The sequence below is a fragment of the Kogia breviceps genome, chromosome 1 (assembly GCF_026419965.1).
Source record: "Kogia breviceps isolate mKogBre1 chromosome 1, mKogBre1 haplotype 1, whole genome shotgun sequence".
NCBI classification, from domain to species: Eukaryota; Metazoa; Chordata; class Mammalia; order Artiodactyla; family Physeteridae; genus Kogia; species Kogia breviceps.
Window position 1 is genome coordinate 137603974 of NC_081310.1, and position 25333 is coordinate 137629306.

General features: G+C 37.1%; 1 protein-coding gene across 1 annotated transcript in view; it reads right to left on the minus strand.

The window, feature by feature from the left end:
- The window catches only part of TNNI3K (TNNI3 interacting kinase), a 301789-nt gene that overhangs the window by 160669 nt on the left and 115787 nt on the right, over positions 1 to 25333 (minus strand). Inside the window, exons 16-21 of the mRNA XM_067005786.1 lie at positions 13935 to 14021; positions 13307 to 13363; positions 12262 to 12354; positions 12118 to 12175; positions 11797 to 11991; positions 10962 to 11066 (exon numbers count right to left, since the gene is read on the minus strand). Coding sequence (XP_066861887.1) covers positions 10962 to 11066; positions 11797 to 11991; positions 12118 to 12175; positions 12262 to 12354; positions 13307 to 13363; positions 13935 to 14021 — 595 coding nt within the window. The remainder of the gene's footprint in view (positions 1 to 10961; positions 11067 to 11796; positions 11992 to 12117; positions 12176 to 12261; positions 12355 to 13306; positions 13364 to 13934; positions 14022 to 25333) is intronic.

A 25333-nucleotide genomic window follows, 5' to 3' on the forward strand; every position in this document is an offset into this window, starting at 1 on the left:
AAGCCAGACATCATCAATGTTCTAACACTGTTTCATCTATGGCACCAGGCATGCTTTTCACTAACTTTCTGTAGGTTGTTAAAGCCATTAAAAGAGGATTTAGTGACTGAGAATACGTTCTTCACATACAAGACTTAAAATGTAATTGATACAAAGACCATCCCTCTAGGATTAAAGAGTTCTAATCATTCTGTGAGGCTCACATGCTCTTTTCTCCATGCTGGTCAAGGTAATAATCAGCCTTTCAGAAAAGAAGTGTGTTGTCTCCCATACCATTTAATAACCACAACACCTTTCACCCTCAGTAGGAGGAAGATAATCCAGACTACTCTACAAATAGTAGAGATCCAGCAGTTGGATGCAAAATGAACCTTATTCTGAGACTTTCTGGCAACTCAGTTCCATGTGATTAATAAAAATGATACACTGATTTCTCTTGCAGAGTCTTTCTCTAACGTGCTCCATGTATTTTTGCCCTGACACCCCCTATTAACTGCAAGGATATCTCTGTGAAGGTAGACATAGACACCATTATCTCCATTTGCAAATGAGGAACCTGAGGCAGAAAGAAGTCAAATGACATAACAACAGTGACACATGAGAACAGAAATAGAAATGAGAAAAATGACTGTCTTTGGGGGAATCAAGAGGGTGTGAAGGGATGAACTCTTTCTTTTCTTTGACTATTGAAAGAAGAGCAGGGGGCAACCTTCTCAGTGTTAACTTTGAAAACATCTGCCCCTGCTCCTTAGAGTGAGAAGGACAATATCTCAGTTGAGTAGCCCGGTGAGCTAACTGGGCATAGGGAAGGAAAGATGCCTAACTACATAGATGCTCCATACATCCTCTGCAAAACTAGGGCTTCTCCTACTTGACATTTTTTCCTGGCGTGAACTCTGGTATGTGCCTTTGATGATGCTTCCCCTTCTCTGCCATTGTGTTCCCAACAAATGACTGTTGAATGATTGAATGGCAGATGTTTAAATTGTATGCTTCTAGATCTGCATCAACCCAATCTGAGTGTCAAAGTGAATCCCTGTTGCAAGTTTGAACCATGATGGGATGGAGAGGTCTCAGTGAAGAAAGTAATACAGGTTTAGAATTCCCTGGTCCATCTTCATATATATATATATATATATATATATATATATATATATATATATATATATGATCTTCAGTCAAACAATCCAGTTACCTCTTACATCTTCATGACAAGAAGAAACTAGCCATCTGAGATGTTATAAACAAAGTTTGTGGTACTACAATCAAAAGGGGAGACAGGTCCTTAGAAATATTTAATTCAGTAAAGAAACTTGGGCATTCCAGAATATTAAGTAGTGAAAATATTCCTTAAGAAAAATAATGACAATAATATCTAATGAATTTTCTCATTTAAACCCAATAAGGTAAGTATTATTATTGCCATCTTGCAAATTAGGAAACTGGTATTTAAACAAATGGCCCAAGGACACAGGTAAGCTGTAACACAGCTGGTATTTGAACTCGCATGGTCTGGTTCCGTAGCCTGCAATCTCAATTGGTTCATCTTGTGGCCTTCGAATAGGGTGGTAACCCACACCAACACAGATTCCCAGAACTGTTCATGCTGCAAGTCTAAAGAAGACTAACATTATTGGAAGAGTCACGTCCTCACAAGGCTGACAAGGAGGATTTTGAGACAGAAAATATTAAGCAAGGCAAGAAAATTTATAATTTTCTGAATCTCTTTTTCTAGGCCAAATTAAATGTAGAGCTACTGAAATTCAATCAATGGAAAAATATCTACCTATTAAGATCGTTCCTCATTTATTAGCTAGCAAGTCTGGCTCTGGGCTCCGAGTCAGGCTGCTCTCTATTATAAACTCCAGGATCTGAAGAACATAACAACATAAATGAATCTCAGCAAGCAAAGATTGAAAATGATGAACTGAGAAATGCACAGGTAACCACAAGGTGGCATTAATATCATTATTGAAAGGTTAGCTGCTTAGGAAATTGACATGGTGCCAAGAGGGGCACTCACAGTGCCTCCCAAGAAATGAGAGCAGAGAAGAAACAAGACTGAACAGAGAAAAGCCTTTGTTGACATTCTCAAAAGCTGACTCTATACAGGCCATATCCCCAAAGGATGGAAAATGGCAATGTGAGGAACCAGCAACACTAGAAAATTGCAGGCCAGCAAGTTCACTGCCAGTCATAGGGAAGCACTGGAAAGGTTTTGGCAGGTCAAAAGGTGCAACCCTTCTCCTCCAAGCTCCACCCTGGGGTGACAGAAGGTAACCCTGCCACAGGGAAAGCACTCCTGTCTCTGGCTTTGGGAATTCCCAGGGTATGGCCGTGTTGTACTGAAGAAAGAGGCAGCAGACTGAACCACTTCACCACAAAAAGCATGGGTGTAAGAAAGTCTAAGGCCAGGTTCCAGTGCAGACTAGTAGCATTTTTATGTCAAATCAAAAGTGAATTTTGGTATCACAGAATTCCTGTTTTTCGCCAAACCCTGACTTTCTATGTTCTCTTTACACACAGATACATTTATTTTGTACACACAAATAATCTTGTGTACTGTGTCACATGGCATAGGGTGGCTTAGAATCCACCTGTAAGATGTGAGATTCAGGGATGTGTCTAACTGGGAGGACTGAGGCAAAGATTCTAATGGAAGTTTCAGCAAAAGATTGCAGGTTTGACTAGGTCTGTGTTAGCAGTATGATAGTGCGGTCAGAATGAAGGAGCTTTCCTCTGATTTAAATATACCTATTTTAATTTAAAGGGAGTATGTGTCTAAGGGAATTTACTTAATGAGGTGTTAAGTACGCACACTATTTTTAGAATTGGTGGATGCAGCCAAAATTAAACCAGACATTCTAATGGAGGCAGCTGAGAGAGGAAGAACATTTTAACTGGACCTGGGAGGAAACTTTAGCTATTTCCACAGGAGAACAAAGAAAGCACAACTCAGGACTAAGGGACGTTATAGGATAGAGTAAGGAGGGGGAACCGCTATTTTGGCTCAGGAACCAAAATGAAATGTGCTGAGAATGTTTGGGACACATCTGGCCCTCTGGGAACTGTGGGAATCAGGTTAGAGGGCAGGGGTGGATCTACTATCAGAGAAGAGGAGGATGAGCTGGACAGTGAATTTCTATTTAAATAACAGGTAGGAACTTGAGAGTCAGAGGGAATTGTCTGCTTCATCTGGAGGTTCAGGGAGCTGAGGACAGACAGACTGACTTTAAGCATGTCAGAAATGGGAATGGGAAATCTGACTGAATATCAACACCTGAGTGAAGCTTACAAATAGGATGTTTTAAAAATTAATTAATTTTATTTTTGACTGTGTTGGGTCTTCGTTGCCACGCACCGGCTTTCTCTAGTTGCGGCAAGCGGGGTCTACTCTTCCTTGCGGTATGTGGGTTTCTCTTGTTGTGGAGCACGGGCTCTAGGCACACAGGCTTCAGTAGTTGTGGCATATGGACTCAGTAGTTGTGGCTCGTGGGCTCTAGAACGTAGGCTCAGTAGTTGTGGCACACGGGCTTAGTTGCTCTGCGGCATGTGGGATCTTCCCGGACCAGGGCTTGAACGTGTCCCCTGCATTGGCAGGCAGATTCTTAACAACTGCGCCACCGGGGAAGCTTTGCAAATAGGATTAATTTGTAGAATTAAATGTCTGAGGAACCCTTTCAGATGGATATGGTATAATAAGGTTCTATGAGTAGAGTGATCAGAGTCTGTGTTTTAATTTTCACTTATAAAGAAAAATGTGTATGTGTGTTTTCATTGACCTAGAGCAAATGGAACTGTGAGATGTTTTTGAATTTATATAGCCTATTTCATACTATTATATCCTATTACAGTATATGTTTTTTACTCTTGAACCATGTTTAGGTTCAGGAACACATGTCCCCACATTCCCAAAGCTATTCTCATGTTTTTAATGTAACAAAAAAGGTGAATGAGAATTATTTCAAAATCAATTTATATATAATATGCTTTACTGAGTAGCTTTCACCACATCTCCCAATTAGTGGTATTAGTTTATACATTGTGAAAATGTGTTTATAAACTAAAAATATTTAGTATGCAGTTGACATTATGTTTGTGCAACTAATTCAGGCAAATCTAGATCACCCTTCTACCCAAACCCTAGTACCTGTTATCACTAGTGCAAATAAGGCGAATGTAACACAGACTGCTGGCTGCCTACCAAAACTCATTTCCTCTTCTGGGCACACAGCTGGACTACATTTCCCAGTACTCCTTGCAGTCAGGCATGGCTATTTGAGCTCTAGCCAGTGAGATGTGACTGAAAGTAACATATGCCACTCTAATGCCTGGCCCACAAAGCATTTCATGCACGTCTCACATATTCTTGTACCATTTATGCTCACTTGAATAGAGATGATCCCCAAGGAGACCCTAGATGCAACATGGTGAAAATGGGTCCTGAACAACTTCATGGGTAAGGGACCACCACAACAACCTGTTAATTCACACAATCAAGACACAAACTTCTACTGTTTTTGAACCATTATACATTTTGAGGTCTGTTATTGCAGCAGATACCTTAGCCAAACAAATCCAAATTTCATCTTGGAAAGCTGTATAGCTTAGTTTTTTTCCCCTCATTACTCATAGTAGTAATGAAATTGACACAGATTGAAACTGATTACTTAAAATTTTTTTTTTTAGTTTTGCAAATCTGAAGTCATCTTACAATTTTGGATATAGACATTTCATAATTAGGCACCCCTTAAGCCCTCAGGCACTAAGCCCCAAGGCATCCCTTGTACGTAATGAATTAACTTCTCTATGAATCCCAAATGGTAACAGCTAGGTCTCATCCTTGGGAGAATTGAGAAAAATATCTCTCATATCATTTTCTATAGGGCTTAATTTCTTCAGAACTGCAGATAAGAAAGAATGGAAGCATTACAAAAACATGAAAATGTGTATGCTTATATGTGCACTAATGTATAATGTTCACATATACATTTATGTGAGTCTTTCTCTATATATGTGTGTATTGATTTACTATACATAGGTCTATATTCTTCCAGGGTTTTACAGCCTTGAATACTCGTATGAACTGTGTGCACTTCAGTTGTCTAATATTGAAACTTTTATTTCTGTTTGGCTGCTTATGAAGATTCTACACTCCTGGGAACTTTTCTAATATTAAGTATGAATTATAAATTAGGTGCTCAAGAATGCTTTAGTATACATAGCACAACTCCCATGGAAACTGCTGGATCTTGGAACCTACTCTGTGCCATAGGTATCATGAGCATGTGGATCTGTCTTTTGCGTTAGTTATTGAATGAATGAATGAATGATTATATTGTATTTAGGGCAATGATTCACAAAACACTTGGAATTACATTGTGACTTGATTTCCCAATATTCCCACTCCATGCTGGAAGAAGAGAAGGATGAGATTTTATAGCAAATGGTTAAGAGGAGTAATTGGTATTAGATTAGAAGGTAGTTCTCAATGCTACCTGTATATTGGAATCACCTGTATTGCTCTCTAAAAATATGACACCTGGGCCCCAACTCTGAAATTCTGATTTAAGTAGCATCAGGGTTTTCTTAAAGTTTTCCTAGAGATTCAAATGTGAGAACCACTCCAACTAGAACAATGTTTTCTCTCCTTGCTTGATTATAAGAATTAGCTGGTAATCTTGTTTAAAAATATAGATTCTCAGGTCCAATTTAGGACATTCTCAATCTGTGCCTTTTAGGAAGGAGTTTTTGATGTTTTTTAAAAATGAGGGCCCCCCAGGTGATTCTTATGACTGGGAAATAATACTTCGGCTCTAAGCTCTACTGGAAAGGGGCTACAGCCTATCATCCTCAGCTGTTCCTCCAGGCACAGCATAGACTCTGGCTCATATCAACCATTCAAATATTTTATATTAATTAATTAATTCACTTAATTTTAAAGTGGAAATAAATGAAAAAAATTAACAAAATTAAAAATGCCACTTGTGACTGGTTTTATACTAGAGATTTACAAAAGTAGAGTTGTGAAGAATTTCACGAGTTTCAAGGGTTCTCTTTTAAGACTTACTATAAATATTGCAGTGTAATCAATTAATTGGCCTGCATTCAAGTATTCAGAATTCTTTGCAAGATGGTATTTGCCAGTGAATGCTAAATTCCTTCTGTATAGTCACTTATTAGAAAAGTCACAAGCAAAAGGAATAGCTGAGAGCAAACTCTATAATCTATGTGAATCAAGGAATACAATTCTACCTAATAGGTAACAGAAAAACAATTAATAATTTGTTAATTTGTACTTGATTGCTGTTTTTTTAAAAAATGCAGGGTTTTTACATTTTGTATTCAACTGAAAGGCAAACACATACATCAACTTAATATAATTATTAAAATTTTTAATCAATTTTTTCTTTAATACCTTCTGAAATCTTCACTTAGTTAAATCCACCTTCAAAATTAAAATTCTTTTAGCCTTTACTAGCATTGTCATTTAAAATTATCTGCCATTTGTCATCAGCAAGTTGGCTGTTTTAAAATTATCACTAATTATTTTCCTTTATAGTCACTCGAATAAGCTGACACTCAAAAACAGCCCTCAGATCTAGACCTAGACCCCTAATTAATTAGTTGTGTTATATAAAAATAAATATCTGTATGGATGAGAATACTGTGGAGTGTTTTTCCATCCATATCCTTGACCTATAAAGGAACAAGTGAGGGATTAATCACAATAACAACTGGCATTTCTATATTGCTTCACAGTTTACAGGATGCTTTTGTATATATCTCTCTTGGGAGTGCCATGGCCACTATGTTGGAAACATCACTGTTTCATTGATTACAGTGTTGTTATATTATTTACTTAAATACAGAAAAGACCATTTATTTGATGTTTGCAGTGATGTTTGATTTCAACATCAATAAATTTGGAAAATGGACTTTACCAAGAAAACAAAGATAGCTGCTAGTATTAAGTAAAAAACATTAAAATGTTTAGTTGTAAACCATGTTTTGTAAGCTCCAATGCCACAAAATGAGCATATAAATTGGACCAGGTATAAACTGGTAAGTTGGTAGGTGGTGGGGTCTATGACAAATTGAAAAGTACCTTCCTGTCTAAAGCTACACATTTAAAAATTTAAACATTATGGGCCAAAAAGACATATCCGTATGCCTCATATGCAACTTCTGCTCCATACTAGCAGAACATGGAGTGGAGAAGAAGAAATAAGGCAGAAACACAGAAGCACAAGGAGATGGTATGAGAAATGGTTTGGGTCACAGGAATTGCGCCTATAGGACTGAAGTACAAAGAGCAAGGTTGATCAATGTGGCCGATGCTCATCCAATATCACCCAGCCTCCTCCTATCTCTCTGTACTGACTTGGTTTTGCTGTGTGGTTGCGTCAGCATAATATAGCTATAAGCATGTGGCTGTGGGCTTAATATCTTTAGTCAGTTTCCTTACAGCAAAATGGACATAATAATAACTGTATTATAGGATTGCTGTGAAATTAAATGAGAGCATACATAACAAGAGCTTAGCAGAGGTTTTTCACATTGTAAGCACTGTATAAATTCTCATCATCATCATTGGAAAGAACCACTTCCTTAAGCATTCCTTGATTTATATGGTAAGAAACTTATAAGGGAAAAGGCAAAGTGTTTTCCTTTCACTCAAATAAAGTAACAACCACAGAACCAAAGATAGAAGTGTCCCCTCTCTGTGGGCTGATCTTTAAGCTCAAACAACTTCTTTCTTTTAGAACTATAAAAGGTATTGGGCAAGTTAGTCAGACTCTATCTACAAGGAGTCATACTTGTACCAATTAGGCCATTTCTTTCTGAAATGACATTCATCAAAATGCCTAAAGAATTTGGTTCAGTTAAAAATGCATTGACTGAACACCTCTGTGTAAGACACTATGTTTAGTTTTGGAAATCTGAGATGAAGAGAGCAGGATTGCTCTTCCTGAGGCCCTGACATACCCAGAAAAGTTGGGGAGAGAAACATGGAAACAGGTCATTTCAATACAAACGTAATGCCTGAGTTCCTCACTCTATTATGTACATCTTTCCCTCTACCTCTTTCAATGGGAGGGACTTTGTAAGCATTGTGCAAATACAAGGAATAGTGTGCTATGAAAAGACTGAGGAAAGATACATGCCTATCCTTCAAAGTCTAGTTTTAGCTCTACATCCTCCAGGAAGCTTTCCATTCTACTTTGATCTTTAATTTACTCAAAATCCTTTGTAAATTGCTGATTAAACATTTTGGCCCTTAATCATTTTCCACCTTAAATGGCAATTAATTTGCTTCCTGGGCATATGTTTTATGTACCTAACCAGATTGTAGTAGTAATCCCTGAGGAGAAGGACTTAGACTCTTTTGGGCAGTACACATGCTACATTTGCATTAAACTGAAAAACTGAATGTTTTATTGCTACCAGATTAAAGAGCAGTAGAAAATAGTCCACAAATGATAAATGCAAGAATTTGGTACTCTGTTATATTGAAGGCACCCATGAAATAGTGTTTCATAAGACTTGAAGACTTTTTGGCACAATTTAAGTATTTAGGTTAGATTAGACACAGAAAAAATGGTAAATATATACTTATATCTGTTACATAATACATGTTCTATTTTCACTTTTAATCAACATTTATATTTTTGGTCCTGCTTTATAACCTGGTGGCAACAACTTACACTTACTCACAGGGCAACAGAACACACTTTCAGTTGCCCCACAAGTGAAGCGCTGCAGCAAGAGAAAACTTTCAATGAGCACATTTGTTTCAATGACACATGCAAAGATGGTTGGGATAACGAAACAATACTCCAAAAACTCACAAATGACCAGTTTGAATTATGCTAATTTATCACCTAAATCTGTTTCCTGAACATTGTTACTGAAACCCAAAGAAAAAGTATATTTATTAACATAAATATTTTTAATAGAGAGGTAAAGAAAATAACAGGGAAGAAATAACTTTTATTTGAAAACTAGTAAACAATTATAAATAGATTGAGTCCTATATATGTTTACTTCCAATATCTAAGATTCAACCACTCTTCATATCTAATTTATTTTATCTCTCCTATCTGTCTCTTCCGTTCATTTCCTCTGCCATTAGTGAACTTCTGCTTTTCGTTACTTATCTAGATCACTGCAACAACTGCTTCACTAGTTTCCCTTCAAGTTGATGTATTATAAAGACACTGAATTAATCTTTCCATACTACAGTCCCAAATTTGTGGCTCCTTGCTCTAACATCCTCAGTGCCTCCTTCTTGCTTACAGAACAAAGTCTAAACTACCTTACTCTAGCATTCACTAATTTCTGTGCTCTTGTTTCAGTTTATTTTTCTTTCCCAAGAGTCCTCTTCACACATTAAATACACTACCTACATTTATACATTTCATCTACTGAAGTGAAACTATTCAGTGCTCCTATACATGCCTTTAACTTTCTAATCTCTTTTTTTTTCATGTCTTCCCTAAGCCTAGGATATTCTTCCAAATTCTAACCATCCTTTATGGCCAAGCCCGAAGGTCACCTATTCCATAAAGTTGTTCTAAATTTCTCAGAAGTAATTAATATTCTTCTTTCTGAAATTTTATAGAAAATATTTCACTATTTCCTTAAGAGAACTTGTTACCTAGAGCATATTTAGGTATTTTTCTCCTCTGCTAGACTAGGAAAGCTCCTTGAGAATGGAGTCTATGGAAGTTTCACTTGGCTCTACTGTGCCAAGTATAAAGGCTTTGAATGTAGCAGATACCCAAATAGCTATTGAACAAATGACTGGAGTAATTAATGAATATTTAGCAGTTTTAGAACTGTGGGCTCTGTATAAAGGATCATATATGGGATCTACTTGAACCTTACTGGCAACCATGAAATGAAAGTTATTGATTTTGAATAAGCTGGCTTGTTTCGTAAACCAGGGGTTTATCAGATTGGTGGTTTTCCAGATATTCTCCTTAGCACCTTTTTTTTTTTTTTTTTTTTTTTTTTTGTGGTATGCGGGCCTCTCACTGCTGTGGCCTCTCCCGTTGCGGAGCACAGGCTCCGGACGCGCAGGCCCAGCGGCCATGGCTCACGGGCTTAGTTGCTCCGCGGCATGTGGGATCTTCCCGGACCAGGGCACGAACCCGTGACCCCTGCATCGGCAGGCGGATTCTCAAGCACTGCGCCACCAGGGAAGCCCCAGATATTCTCCTTAGCACCTTTGAGATTCCAGAGAGATGGCCCAAGGATCTCCCTCTTTGGCAGTGGGAAATGGTAAATGAAGAGAATTTTCCACTGTATACTCTGCCTTCAACTAAAGCTTCTCCGTTTGTGTATCGTCCTTTCTCTAAGACTTCGCTTAGAGAAAGTGTTCACTATATTAAAAAAAAAAAAAAGAAAACCTTGGGGTTCCACCACTGAAACATTCTAGTTCTATATTTGTTTCAAGTCTCCATTCCACATGAAAACATCTTCACATGATAGCTAGGTAAGTGAGCTGCTGTGTTTTGGCTGAATTTATAATTATAAGAAAAATAACAAAATGTTAGCATAAAAGTAGCATTTCAGGTAATTTTATAACAGGTCCTACTATAATACCTGACTTTGTATGAGACATGACATTCTCTAATGGTCATTGATCTCAATCCCTGATCTGACTTTACTGGCCTGAGAACTAGCTAGCTGGTGAATCTTACAGATGTCATACTCTTTCTGCATGTTTTTCACAGATTTGAAAGGTCCCTGAGAGGCAGTTATACAACTTTCTATTTCTGTAAAAGACAATGACAAACCTTTCTATCCCCTAGGCTTACGGTAGCCTGTCCCCTTACCCACATAGTAGAAAACTGTGTTCTGCAATAAATCTAAAACGTATCTTCACTGAAATCTGTCTTAGACCCCTAGTGAGTTACACAATTCCAAGTTCATTATTTAGAGGGAAAAAATACCTGTTTAAGTCACGGTGTATAATTGGCTGTGTCAAGTTGTGAAGGTACTCCATACCTTTGGCAACATCTACTGCAATAATTAATTTAGACTGCAAGTCAAGAGTCCTAGAATTTAAAAATAGATTTAATGAGGATGAAATGGTCAAAGCCAATACCATACCTTTCTAAAAGAAATCAGTAGTGTGTGTGATTTGTTATTCTGTATAATTTCAGCCTTTTTTGCTTGATTGAACATTAAGCTAAAAATTTAACAAATTTGGAAAAATAGCTTTTCTACATCTGATAATGCTTAATTATAGATCAATTCAGATACCAACCCCTCTTATTTAAACAGTCAACTTGATTTTATAATCTTTGTAATTTTATATTTAATTTCTTTGTAATAACATAAAAATGGAATCTAATCACTGAGTAAAAACCACATTCTAATTATCGTATGCATAGATATAGGAAGTGAACTCAAATTAGACTTGTGCAAGACTATTCTTTCTTAAAACTTTAAAAAATAAATACTGTGACCCCTGGTAATTATTTTATTCTGATCTTAGACATATCTGCTTTACTGGTATGTCAAATTTAGCCTAATTATTATAAGCTTCAGTTACTAATTTAAATTCCTTGAATTTGTTATCTTAAGATAACAAATTAAGAAAGCACAGAAATCTTTCTAGTCATTAAAACACAATTATTGGGCATAAATTAGTAGCCATCTTTAAAGTCACATTTCCTAGTGCTCAGAGATATCAGAAGGTAAAAGCTCACCTAAGCAGAAAGCGTATGAGGTGTTGCAACTGTAATTCCAATGACATGCAAAATGATAAGTCAGAGACCATACCTCTTCTGTTCATGAAGGAGGGAGAATAGAGAACCCCCTGATATGTACTGAGTGACGATGGCAAACTGGCTGGGATCATTCAAGCAAGCACCCACGAACTGAATGACACAGGGATGATTGAGCCGGCAGAGAATGGACACCTCTCGGCAAAACATATCCACATCTGACTTGGAGCAGTAGGTGTTGGCTCGATAACTGGAAATGACAGCAACAGGAAGTCTTCAGTCAACAGATGAATCAAAACAAGGGGCTAGTCATGCATATGCTTCTCGGAGTTTACTGCTCTACTTGGATGCTAAATTTTCTCATTTGCTTGCTTACCGCTTTATAGCCACTATTTTATTTCTGCATCGTCCTTTATACACTTTCCCAAAAGAACCTAAAATTGTTTAAGAGAAACAAGTAAACACATCTTATTAAACTGAGCTTATTAAACTAAAACAGACTAGTATTTTCTTAGGTTACCTGAGCCGATAATCTCATGGAACTCAATTTCTGAGAGCTGAAGATGGAAATGTGAAGGCAATCCAGCCCTTAGAAGGAGAACATCTGCCTTCTCTGCAAACAGGAATTATTATTTTATTTTTTAAGATAAAAAGCACACATGTGGATGCTTACACACACATAAACATGTATACTTAACCAAAAACATCATACCCTAGTTACATTTAATTTTCCAACTGTAATTGACTACTTGGAGATACTAAAACCTTATCACAAATGATCCCTATTCCCCTACATTAAAAGCCCGTTAGTTCTCTGTCTCTGTTACCTGACCTTTGTTATCAGAGCTAAGAGTTTATTTCTGATTTGGTCAACCACTAGCTTGTCTGTATGATGTGGCACCTCTGGAGTATAGTCCATATCACATCATGATATAAAGAGTCTTATCTGGTCAATCCCTGCAACCTGTCACAAAAAGCTTAGTCAAATATCAATAAACTAAACCTTCAGGAGATGCCAATTAGGAAATAAGCATATGAATTATTCAGAAGAAACATTCAAAACCAAAAATAATTTTTTAAAACTTCAAATTCTAAATAAATATACATTTACAGTTGAATATTTTTTACTTTCCTGATTCAATGGTATTAATTTCTGTGTATAGCATACATTCAAAAAAGTTCCCAAAGTATTACTTATTTGGGATCTTTTGAAAAATAATTTATTTTTCAATATTTTTCCCTATGGCAAACCTTTTTCCAATTCTCCTTAAAGATATTAATATTTCTAATTTATATTTCATTAAAAATACAAATGTCTATGTGAATTTGATCTTCTTTTGATATTCATATGGAATTTTCACCATTATACCTTCATGAACTAAGAGGATGTATGCAAAATAACATAGCAGATGAGGTTAATTATGGAAAGAATGGTCTGTTAATAATATTGTTTATGCTTGCAAAATAGTTATTTGTGATATATAAAACAAAATAGAAAGTTATCATATTTGAGGCAATAGTTATTGTTAGTAATAAAATATAACAACTGTCCCGTATTAAAATACCTTTTGTCATGCTTTTAATCTTCCCCAAAGGGGATGGAACAGACACATAGGAGCCATCTAGAAATCAAATTATAGAGTTAAAGGTAGCAAACATTTTTTTCCATAAAAGCTAAACATTATAAAAAGTAGCACGTGACAAAAGAAATTTGCTAAGAACACCAAGTGAGATTATAACTTAAGTCTAGGTTTTTCTCTAGATACTGAAACTGTACAGCAAGTGTTTATTTAGAGAGTACATAAAATGATTAAAAATTAAAATCCAAGGTCTAGCAGACTCCAGTGGATTTAATTTGTGTCTGCATATGAGTATTCTCTGTCCTGTCTTAATAGATTACTGAAATGGAAAATGACTGCTCTCAGCTTACCCAGGCCTTCCCAGTCATGCACCAGCCTCATAAACATCCAGTCCAGGGAATGTAAAACTTGGAGGAACTGCAGATTGGTGAGTTAGAAAGTAGCCTAAGTGGGGGTTTCTTTATTTTCAGCCTCACCCAGACGTAAATCTTCTTAAAATAAAGCTGATCTGACGTGCCTTCATCCCTAACCCCAGAATGTTGGTAATAGACACAGGTTTACCTTTAGGCACAATATTGCACTAACAATGAAAATTTAGTAAGAAAGGGGGTACCTCCTCCAGGCTGAGAATATTCATTACAAGGCAATTCATCCTGAGGTCTCTTATAATGTTTCAGGAGTGTGACAATTGCATCATGTCCTTTACGAAAAGACAAAGAAGGACAAAGGGTCTTAATTCTTGTTTGATTTATTCAGCTCACCACCTAATCGAAAAATAACCAAGGTAGCTTGAGACAAGATTAATCTTAAGAGGTAATACATTGCAATAGGAATTTAGTGCTTTCATTCATTCATTCAAACTCTACTATCATTTTATAATGTATAACAGTATCGAATCACTAAGTTGTACACCTGAAACTAACATAATATTGTAAGTCAAGTACACTTCAATTAACCAAGAAAAGACTGATATATGTGATGTGTTATTTTAGGCACTATGTTGGGTACAGGGGATGCAATGAACAAGGCAACTATGGTCCTACCCTCAGGAAGTTTAGTGTAATTGAACAAATAATAAAAATGATGAGAATTTCTAAATGAGTACATATCAAGTGCTATGGGAGTATATAATAAGAGCACGATTAAAAGGGTGAAAAGCACATTTGGTAACCAGGAAGGAGAGATGTATTTGCTGTGATTGAGCATTACATTTGGCTGGCAACTGCAGTATAACAGGGCATTAAGATAATCATCATGGGTTTTTGTGGCAGGAGACAGCTGACTGCCTACAAATATTTGTAGTTCCCATTCACAGAGTGATTTTGTCACTGGGAATGGTTGCCCACCCAGGGACAACAACTCCGTATCCCCCTTGCAGCCAATTGTGGCCTTGCGACAAATTTCCATCAAGTAAATATGAGCAAAAGTGAAATCACTTCCAGGCCTGGACTTTAAGAAATAAATGAGTCTTCTCTCCTCTTCCTATCTGCTGGCTGGATGCAGAGGGTTCTAAGGCCATACAGGAGGGGAGAAAGCCATCCACTGACCAGAAACGCCCACCCTGGACTGTTACGTGACTGAGAAATAAATTTCTATTACATAACACCACCAAAATTGGGGAGTTTGTTAACTGTACTAGGGGCTTATAATTGTGAAAATGCTAAATAAAATATAAAGATAAAAATGCTAGATTCTCCTCTGAGTAGAAACAATTTTCAATAGAACTACACTTTGATACTATCTTATGCTTTCACTGTGAAAATAATCTACTGTAGCTAATTTATACAAGAAGAAAACAAAGTCAACCTTAAAGACCCTGCCAAGAAACTTGTGAAATGCAACAGAACTCATTGGAAAAAGGGCAAAATTTAGAAACTGAAAAAGTATAAGTGCTTATCCACCACGAAGGGTTCATAGTTAACACTGGTTTGAATACACCTAGCTAATGTATAGAGTATATGCTGTGAGTTGTGCCTGCTTATTAAATCCTCCCTTCAAAAAAGAATTAAAATTAATAGAGCATGCAGGATCATAAGATGAAATGATTAAGATGTTTATCAGCACTAAAAGCTTTTTCAAATGTAACATTCCAAGTCCAGATTCCTCAAGAAAAAAAAAAAAGAATTGTGACTATGATTGTTACAACTTGTAGCAAAACTTAAATCTATGGAGTTAACAACTAGTGTCCATTCTCTATCATCCATAGCTTTCTATTCATGACTGGCAGATCTATGATATTCTCAAATCATAGACACAGGTTATGATGAAATAATGGGGAACCAGTCCCATCAATACTCTTTCTTTGGACTCTCATGTGCTCACAATCAGGGAAACCTCAAAACATGAAAGACATAAGCCAACAGGTAAATTTCTAAAGGAAGAGCCTACTAGTCAGAAGGAAAAGAGAATGTAAAGAGCCCCAAATGGGAGAAAGCATGACATGTTCAGAAAATGAAAGGTGGCCAGTGTGGCTGGAGCATCGCAAGCAAGGATGAGTGGTACCAGACTTGGCTGGAGAAGTCGGTGAGTGCACATCATGTGGAGTAGTGCTTTTCAAATTTTATTGTATGAGAATCACCTGGAGTGCATGTTAAACTACAGATTCCTGAGCCCTACTCTCAGAGATTCTGATTGAAAAGTTCTGTAGTGGGACCTGAGAGTTGCTTTGCTAACAAAGTCCCAGGTGATGCTGATCAGCAGTCCACATTTTGATATTATTGATGTGGAGCTTTATAGCTTTATAGGTTAGGACAAGGAGTTTGTGTTTTAATGCAGATGAGATGGGGGACTACTAGAGGATTTTAATTAATTGAAGGACATGGTTTGTCTTTACTTTTCAAACATATCCTTGTTTACAGATTATAACTGATGATGCATCTTCATAAGGCTGTTGTAAAGACTAAGTGAGACTATATATGTAACATGTCTAACAGTTCTAACACATAAATATGCCTTTTGGATCTTTTCACTGCTTTCTTGCTTCACTATTTTGCCTCAAGAATTGTAAATGAACTTAGAAACTAGTTTTTGGAACTTCAGATACATTTTCTAAATACCAAAATATTCAATTTTTGTTGCTGCTATTGTTAATTACCACAAATCTAGCAGCCTAAACAATTCAACTTTGTTATCTTTTTTTTTTTTTTTTTTTTTTGTGGTACGCGGGCCTCTCACTGTTGTGGCCTCTCCCGTTGCAGAGCACAGGCTCCGGACGCGCAGGCTCAGCGGCCATGGCTCACGGGTTCAGCCGCTCTGCGGCATGTGGGATCTTCCCAGACCGGGGCACGAACCCGTGTCCCCCGCATCGGCAGGCAGATTCTCAACCACTGTGCCACCAGGGAAGCCCTCAACTTTGTTATCTTATAGTGCTGGAGGTCAGAGTCCAACATGGTTCTCAATGGGCTAAAATCAAGGTGTTGGCAGGGCTGCATTCCTCCTAGAGGAACATCAGTTTCCTTGCCTTTTCCAGCTTCTAGAGGCCACCAACATTTCTTGGCTTGCGGCCCCCTTTCTATATCTTCAAAGCCATCAACGGCTGGCCTGAGTCCTTCTCACATCATATCACTCTGGCTTCTGTTTCTTCTTCCATATTGAAGGACCTCTGTCATTACACTGGGCCCACCTGGAAAATCCAGGATATTCTCTCTCTCAAAGTCAGCTAGTCATCAGCCTTAATTCCATCTGCAATCCTAATTCCCTTTGCTATTTGCCATTTAAGGCAGCATACTCACAGGTTCCAGGGAATAGGACCTGGGCATCTTTGGGGGCCATTGCTCTGCCTACCACCTTTAGTTGTGATGAAAATCAAATCTCAGTGTGCTTTGTTTGCATGCTGGTACAGTTTTTCTTTCTTCCCCATTGCTAATGGCCATTTGAGCCTAAGAATAAATTAGACCACCACCAAGAATTTCCTCTGGAATTAAAACACCCCTTCATCTGTCCCCTTGCTAGATTCTTAGGTTCTAACGTTGTATCTGCCACTATCCACACTGTCTGCTCCTACTTTAACAGGACCTGTGGTGCTTTTGGAGTTTTTATTTTACTTAATTTGATCTTTAAGTGTTTGGGACCAGGAAAAACAAATCAAAAACAAGGTTTTTTTCTTATTTCTGTTTTTCCTAGGACAGGCTCCTTGAGGCAAAAAACCAACCCAAACCACAGGCATTTACCCAAGTACAACAAAGCTTAATTCACAGAGCCCACCTCCTCCCCTGTCTCAGCCCCTCTGTTGGACTGACTGTGGCTGACAGCCGAGAGGGCCTCCTGCTTTCCCTAGTGAAGCAGAAAGCCACATCTTGAACCCTGAAGGCCTGTGTGAGTCAGTGATCACACCCTTGATGTTACCTTTCATCTCAACAGCTCTCTTGGCTCCACTTGCTCTGAGCAGTTTTAATTTCCTGCCAGCGCAGTGGCACAATTTGTTGGCATTTTCTTTAGGATGCTTTTCATCAAGAGCCTAATGAGTGCCTGGGTTCTGGCTGATGATAAGCATGAGGCTGCCAGGAAAATGCCAAGAGGCCCCCTTGGCTCTGGAAGGCATCTCCTCCTGATTTCCCACCTCCTGCTAACTGTGGGCACACATGTATGGGAAATTCTCCTCTGCTCTCACTGCACTGACAAACTACAGTGTATGCAAAGAAACCTGAAAACCACTAGGACCCAGCTCCCTGATACTTGGCTATGAGGGGTTAAACAGAAAAATGCCTTGATGGAACTCACTAAATGGACTTGTAAGCCAAACTCCTGATAATGGATATACACAGATAACCAAGGCACACTAATGGAACACGTCTAGAGATAATCGAAGTCCCACTAATTAAATAAAATGTTTTCCCATATCTAAGAATTTACTATCTACATCCAAGTATTTTACCCAAATAGGAGGTTGCTATGATATTAGCCTAATGCAGTTAGAATAATGATTTGTACTTTCAGAGTATTATTCATTAGTGCCCCCAAGGGTTTTGGCAAATGGGACTCTCCTGCTGGCTTGAAGTGCCTTTCATTTCCTGCTCCCTACTCTTCCAGTCCTGTCTATATTCCCGAAATGCCATGCTTCCCCTTTCATTTGTCATTTTCCTATGTTCCTTTACTCCTTACATTTGGAGTGATTTTCCCCACCTCCCCCCAAATTTTCTGAATAGCTCTTTATTTTAAAACCTAGGTTGTTCTTTAAGACTACAAGTCCATCCAAAGGGCTGTTACATGGAGAATTTAGTACCTACATCACGGGCATGTATACAACAGAGGATTCCTAATTATTGAAGAAGAAAAAGTACAAATTTTATTATTTCCCTATAAGGTTGTCTCTCAGTCTCTACCATTTCATCTTAGAAACAATGAATGCTGTTCATCGCTATGAGAAATTATTTTAAGAACATAGAAGAAAGCTTGCTATGAAAATCATTTTAAGAACTAGATCTGAAGATTAATGGTGAATGACACCAATACCAAAACCTTTGTGACTCTGACACCCTGTGGGTCTGAGATTAAGTAGAAAACATGGAGATTTGATCTCGATTACGGAAGCCAAGAAATTCTTATTGATCTCATATGTACCACATGCCCAGGTCATCAAAACAGCAGTCTGGGCCATTCTTTACATGTGCCTCAAAAAATAAAACTCTCACAGCAATGATATTGATGAGACTTTGCTCAATATTTTGCTATGCCCCTTTCCCATCATTTTAAAAACACACTTTCCAGAAACATTGAAAAGTGAGATCGGAGGACGGCTCCTGATGTTTGCACTTCTATGGCTCATTTTCCTCCTAACAATCCTGGTCCCATTCACTGACAATTAAATCAGAGGCAACAAATATTCCAGACTTGCTACATCTTCTCATGACTTAAATCTGAAAGATACTTTACTTTGATATCACAAGAAAGAGAACACACCCCCTGCTTCCTCCATACTTCTTATCCCTTAATCACCAGGCCCAGACAAGAGTCACCAGTCCTCCTTCATCTTGAGATAAGAATCCACAAGGATGAATGCTTTTGCCAAAAGGACATTATATACAAACCAAGCCATTTAACATTCCTCTTTCCTTTTTTTCTCCCTTCCCATTTTGCCTTTATTTTCCCTTCCCTTTCCTTCCACAGATATTTATTGAGTGCCCATTAGAGACCAGCTCAAACAACAACTTCCCAGGGAAGCCCTCTGTGACTTTTCCATTTAAGTGTCATTGAACTTTTTACTTACCATCTTTGTACTTTTTACTTAATAACTTTTTAATTTTTACTTTTTATGTTATTCATAGCACTTATTATTATCTGATAGTTTCCATTTGTTATCTTGCTCATGACCTGTGTTTTCTGTTAGAAATGCAAACTTTTTAAGAGCAGGGAGATATTGTCTGTTTCACTCACTGTTTTACCTCAGTTCCTAGTATACTGTCTAGAACATATTAAGTTTATAACACTTTTTTTGAATGAATGAATGAATGGTACAAAGTACGAGAGTGTAATGTTGAAACAGAAATGCTCTTTACTGTTGTAATGAATGTTGTGTAGTAGACAAGAAAAAAATATATATATAAATGTTCACTCAAAATTGTATTTAGCCAAGCTCTAGGAAAGAAAGGTAGAGGATGCTGTGAATGTACATAACGATGCTATTTTACAATAGGCTGGAGGGGTCAGGGAAGAGTTCCTTGAGGAATTGTCTTTTAAGCTGAACTTGAAAGATAAGCATGAGTTGATTAAGCAAAAAAGGAGAAAAAAAGAATTCTAGTCAGAGTATAAAATTTTGCAGTTCCAATGAATAGAAAGAGGAGCTGTATTTAGAATATTCTTTAAAATCTTCTGCCTATTAATCTGAGTATTAGGATTGTTCAGTTAATAAAAAACCTATGATATTTCAAAAATCCCTACAGAGAAAACAGAACAGCGGTAATTAGTATTCTTGAAAAGATCAACTATATTATGACTGATTAGATGCCAATTAGTGAGACATGGAATAGAATGTTATGACTGAAATATCTGCTCATTCTCTATTTCACTTCAACAAATGTGTATTGAGCAGCTATTAGGCATCAGCCATTGAACTAAGTTTCTGGAAGATCAAGATTAACAGCCCAAATGTTTGTTCTCAAAAAGTTTAGGGGGAGAGTGTTTCAACATGAGATAGAAATGTGCGTATGGCACAATAAAACATCAAGAAAGGATGTGTGTATTAGGCTGGAATGTCAGGGGAGACTTTCTGGAAGAGAGGGTCCATAAACTGAGTCTTGAAGGTTAAATAGAATTCAGAAATTTAAGAAGTGAAGTCAGGAAGGCAGGGTGGGAGGGTGTAGAGAAAGAGAGGACTGCTTGAGAAAAGGCTTGGAAGCATGGAATAACATGATATGCATAGAGGAGCGAGTAGTTTTGCATAACTACCATGTAAACAGACACTGGCTTACAGGGTTGTGGTGTAGATTTGATGGGATAATGTGGTGTAGAATGTGCCTGGCATAGAGTGAACCCCTAGTGAATGGTAGGGATCTAGTGAATGTGATGACAATTGCAGCATGTGGGGTCACTCATGTGACAAGAGGGACTGGATATGAGGTTTGAGAGGTAGGAAGGGCACAGGGTATGCCATGATAATAAACTGAGACTGTTTTGTCCTAAGGTGATAGTGTGTCAGTGAAGGATTTTAAGCTGGGGAATGATATGGTCCTATTTACAGCTTGGATATATCTTTCAGACTACAGTTAGGAAATGGAATCAAAAGATGCCGAAGACAAAAAAAAAAGAAGTAGTTATGAGGCTACTAAAATAGATCAGGAGAAGGAGGATAAGGTTATGGATTAAAACAGTGACAATTTAAAAAAAGGCTGCATTCAAAATGTAAGTATGAAGTAAAATAAAAAGACTTTTTGATTGAATGGATATGGGGGAAGGAAGGTTGAGAGAGAAAAAGTAGTCAAGCATCAATCCAGATTTTTGACTCAGGTGCTAAGTGAACGGCAATGCCGTTAAATGACATAATGAATAAGGGATATGGTAGAAGAACCTGGCTGATGAGGACAAAAAAGATATTAAGTTCAATTTTGGACTTGTTGAGTTGTACATGCTCCTCAGATATCCAGGTAAAGGGATCCAGCACGTCAGATGGTGTGATGTTTTGAAAACATGGCCACAGAATCTTTGATACTTCTCCATGACTGAGGAGGAAAACCCTGCTGTAGTAAAGAGACTTGCAAATTTGTACTAAAATTTTAAAATATTATGTTATATATTTGCATGCAACTATACATATTAGAACAATGATTTTAAATTGCTTAATATTCTGATTAGTGATTTTCAAAACCTCTTTGATCTTGCTGTAGTCCTTAAATTTTAAGTTTTAAATGAATGGTATTACTTAAGTCATAAACAAGAAATATATATACAACCAAATAACACAAGCTTTTATATATTCCGGGTTTGTCTAGTGGTGTTTGGTGGGGATAAAATGCTTCATTAGGAGGTTTAAAGAAGATGACCATTATCCTAATATGTCAATGTTATATTTCTTACTGGACACTAAAGCGTGTTGTAAATGAGGGAAGACTGTAAGATTTGGAAGCTTTGTGGAGCATGATTGTATCTCTGCTACGCACTTAATAACAACAGATACCACTATTTTTATTGAGAATCTGTAATCCAGACATTTACATCTTATCCCTAACTCTCAGCAGAATTCTTAAAGTGGTTATTAATTTACTCATTTTAAATCTGAAGATTAAGGCTCAGTTAAATAACTTGCCCAAGGTCATTAAGTAATAAGTATGGGATTTGGACTTAGATCTATCTGATTCTGAGTAGGGTGGTAAGCAGCTGAACTGTGCAATGAGACAGACCTCTGTTTGGTATCAGCTCTCCACCTAAGAGCTGTGTGGTTTGAGCTAGTGTGACAACACCTCCAAGTCTCAAACATTTTATCTGTAATACAAAGGTAATATTAATTTAAAGGGTTATTTTGATAATTAAATTATATACATATTATATATGCATATGTAATAAGTGATTAATTAATGTAAGTTCTCTTTTGCTGTTTGTATTAATGTTTGTAGCTTCTTACACAGTTATTATGTCTCAAAAATTTTTGTGTTATCCCCCATAAGGATAAAAGTTCTTCCTATTCTAATAAGAGTTGGTATTATTTTATTTATTTATTTTTTAAAAGATAGAGTTAACTAAATATGTAGAAAGGTAACCAGTGGACACAAAAGTGCACATAGATTTTAAAACACCATCTAAATATTTTGTTTATTCCTTCCTCTATCCCACCCCAATCCACCCTAGCATACTAAACTATGTTCATTAAACTAAGTAACTAAACTCCAAATAGGTAAGAATTCAATATGGAAGAAGCTTGGGAGTTTATAATCCATGGATGAAGATTTATCAAAAAATTTAATGAAGCCACCTCTTCTTCCTTCTACTCCTCCCTCACCCTTATCTCTTAGTTATTTTTTACTGGCTGAAAACTGTAGAAACTCACAACTGTAAGACTTCATTACTTTTAGAGAATACACTATGGTACATTTACTATAAATAATTCACACCACACTACACTTGTCAAAAGGAATGAACAAAGTATATATCATGGTACAGGAGCCTTGATTTTTATTGTTTTTGCTCACTTACTCACTAATTCTCCAACTGCAGCTCCCTGTCACTGCGAATTAGAGTAGTTCTGCTGTATACAAATATTGTATTCTGGGTAATTAGATATTGGGATAGGAGCCTCTGTAAATTACTTTAACTGGTGTCAGTACTGAAGCAAATAAGTTTTAGTTCTGTTTCTAGTTTGGGTTATTTTCTGACCCTAAACAGCCTGACATAAAGGAATGCTTTTCTTTGTCAAAGGCAGCCTTTTCAAATCTAACTGCCAGACACACTACTGAGCTATGTGCTCAATTCTAATTGGCTGAGATCTTTTCAATTCAGCAGTTTCATCTTTAATGCAATGGATGTAAGATTATGTGTAGGTCTTTTCAATGGGTTTTCCCTACTGGTGATTAGGGCAGAGGATTTGAACATAAGCAGGCTGCTGGCTATTTCTTCTGGCCAATTTAAATTGATTCATACAAGTCCTTTGTACCCCAGGGAAAGAGCAGAACATATCCAAGTGAGTGAGACAGCTATGGCTACTCTCAGGTGGAACGATAGAAAAGAAGAGGGAGGACAGACTGGGGAGAGGAAACATTCTACGTATTATAAAATTGGAGCTATGAGCCATCTGGCAGTGAAATATTGAAACTTAACCAGTAGGCTTCTAGTTACTGGTTAGAACCAAGGTCACCAGGAAAATTATTTCTAAGATTGATTTTGATACCTTTAGGTTAAAAGGGCTATGTAAATGGAAAATATTTTTCATACCTGATCCCACAGTGAGCCATAGTGAGTAAACTCTTTTCTAAAAATATTCCAAAAGATAGTAGATAATTCTTTTCAGAACTCCAAAGTACCTCTGAATGTGCTATAACAGAATAGCAGAAAGGGTCAGCTAAAAATTTTGTTTGGGACAGATGAAAAATTTGCCTTCTAACCATTCAGAGATGAGTGCTGTTGAGAAAGCCTCCTAGTTCTATCTTAAGAGGGTAGACTAAGATGAGCTATTCAAACTGGGCACATTCAAAAGTATTCCTTTTAAAATAGACCCTGGTTATGAAGTCTCTTCTGAGTTTTCTAAGGACTGGATACCATACAGGGCAAGCCATGATGGGGCCATTTTTACATCATCTCTATTCCACAAAGAAAGAACTCCAAGTGAAGTTTTAGTGCTTTTTCAACTTCATCTCCAAGTTGCTCAAGAAAATCCTTGGTACGCCATATCAATTAATTTGGTGACTCCCTCTCTAAAGGAGAAAGCAAGGCCAAAGAAAACAGGGACAGTGCACTGCTGACAATATTTTAACATGGCCATTTCAATCTTCCCTGAACACACGAAAACAGTGCAAACGTTTCTCTAGCAAGAGAAAACAGCAACAAATTTATTTTGTTGGTTTAACTTGCTTTGCCCCTGAACATATGCAAAACATCCATCTGTCTCCTGAGTAGTAACATTCAATTTGTTAAAATTCATAGTAATAATGAAATGCAACACTGATGCCTGGCACATTAGTTGAACAAATAAGGGTGATAAGTATGGCATATATTGCAGAGACCAGTATGTAAGTCCTCTAAGCTAAAGGATTTTTGTTGTCGTTTGGTAGGAAATTTTAGGAGCTTACACAATGATTCACTGTTTTATAAAGTGTGGAATTCCACAAAAAATAAAAGTAAAGCCAGTTTTCAACCATTACTCTCAATCAAGTAAAAACAAACAAAGCCAAACCCTGTGAAGAGATAAGCTGCAGCAGCTACTTCTGAGCTGTCTTCTGGAAGACTAATGATTTATAAACAGTCTTTCTCTGAAACTCAGATTTATTGAGAGACACTGTCTGAGAATCATTGGAATAAATGCAACATAACTAGAACTTAGTAAGGCCTCTCGAGGCTTCAGAATATGTAAGATTTTCCAACTGATATGCAAATATATAATTACCCATTCTTTTACACAAAGTAGAAGGCAGTTATACCTAACAGAAATGTATATAGCTATTCATCAAAAGACACATATGTGACATGTACACGTATAACAACTGTTCCTAATAGTCCCCAACTGAAAATTATCCAAATGCCGTGAAAAAGCAGAATGAATGAATTGTGATATAATTGAAAACATAATACCATACAAGAATGAACAGTCTAGAGCTACCTGCAATAATATGGATGAATCTCACAAACTGTTGGTCAAAAGAGGCCAGACATAAAGATGTATATAGCATAGCATTTTACTTATATTAAGTACAGAAAGAGGTAAAGCTAGTCTATGCCTCAAAAAGGCAGTGGTACCCTCTTTGGGGAGTGAGTGGAAGACAATGTAAGTAGAGCTTCTGGGTGCTGACCATGTTCAGTTTCTTCATCTAGACGCTGAGTGAGTTCAGTTTGTGAAAATTCATTGAGCTATAATGCGCAAGTACGCGTGTGCAC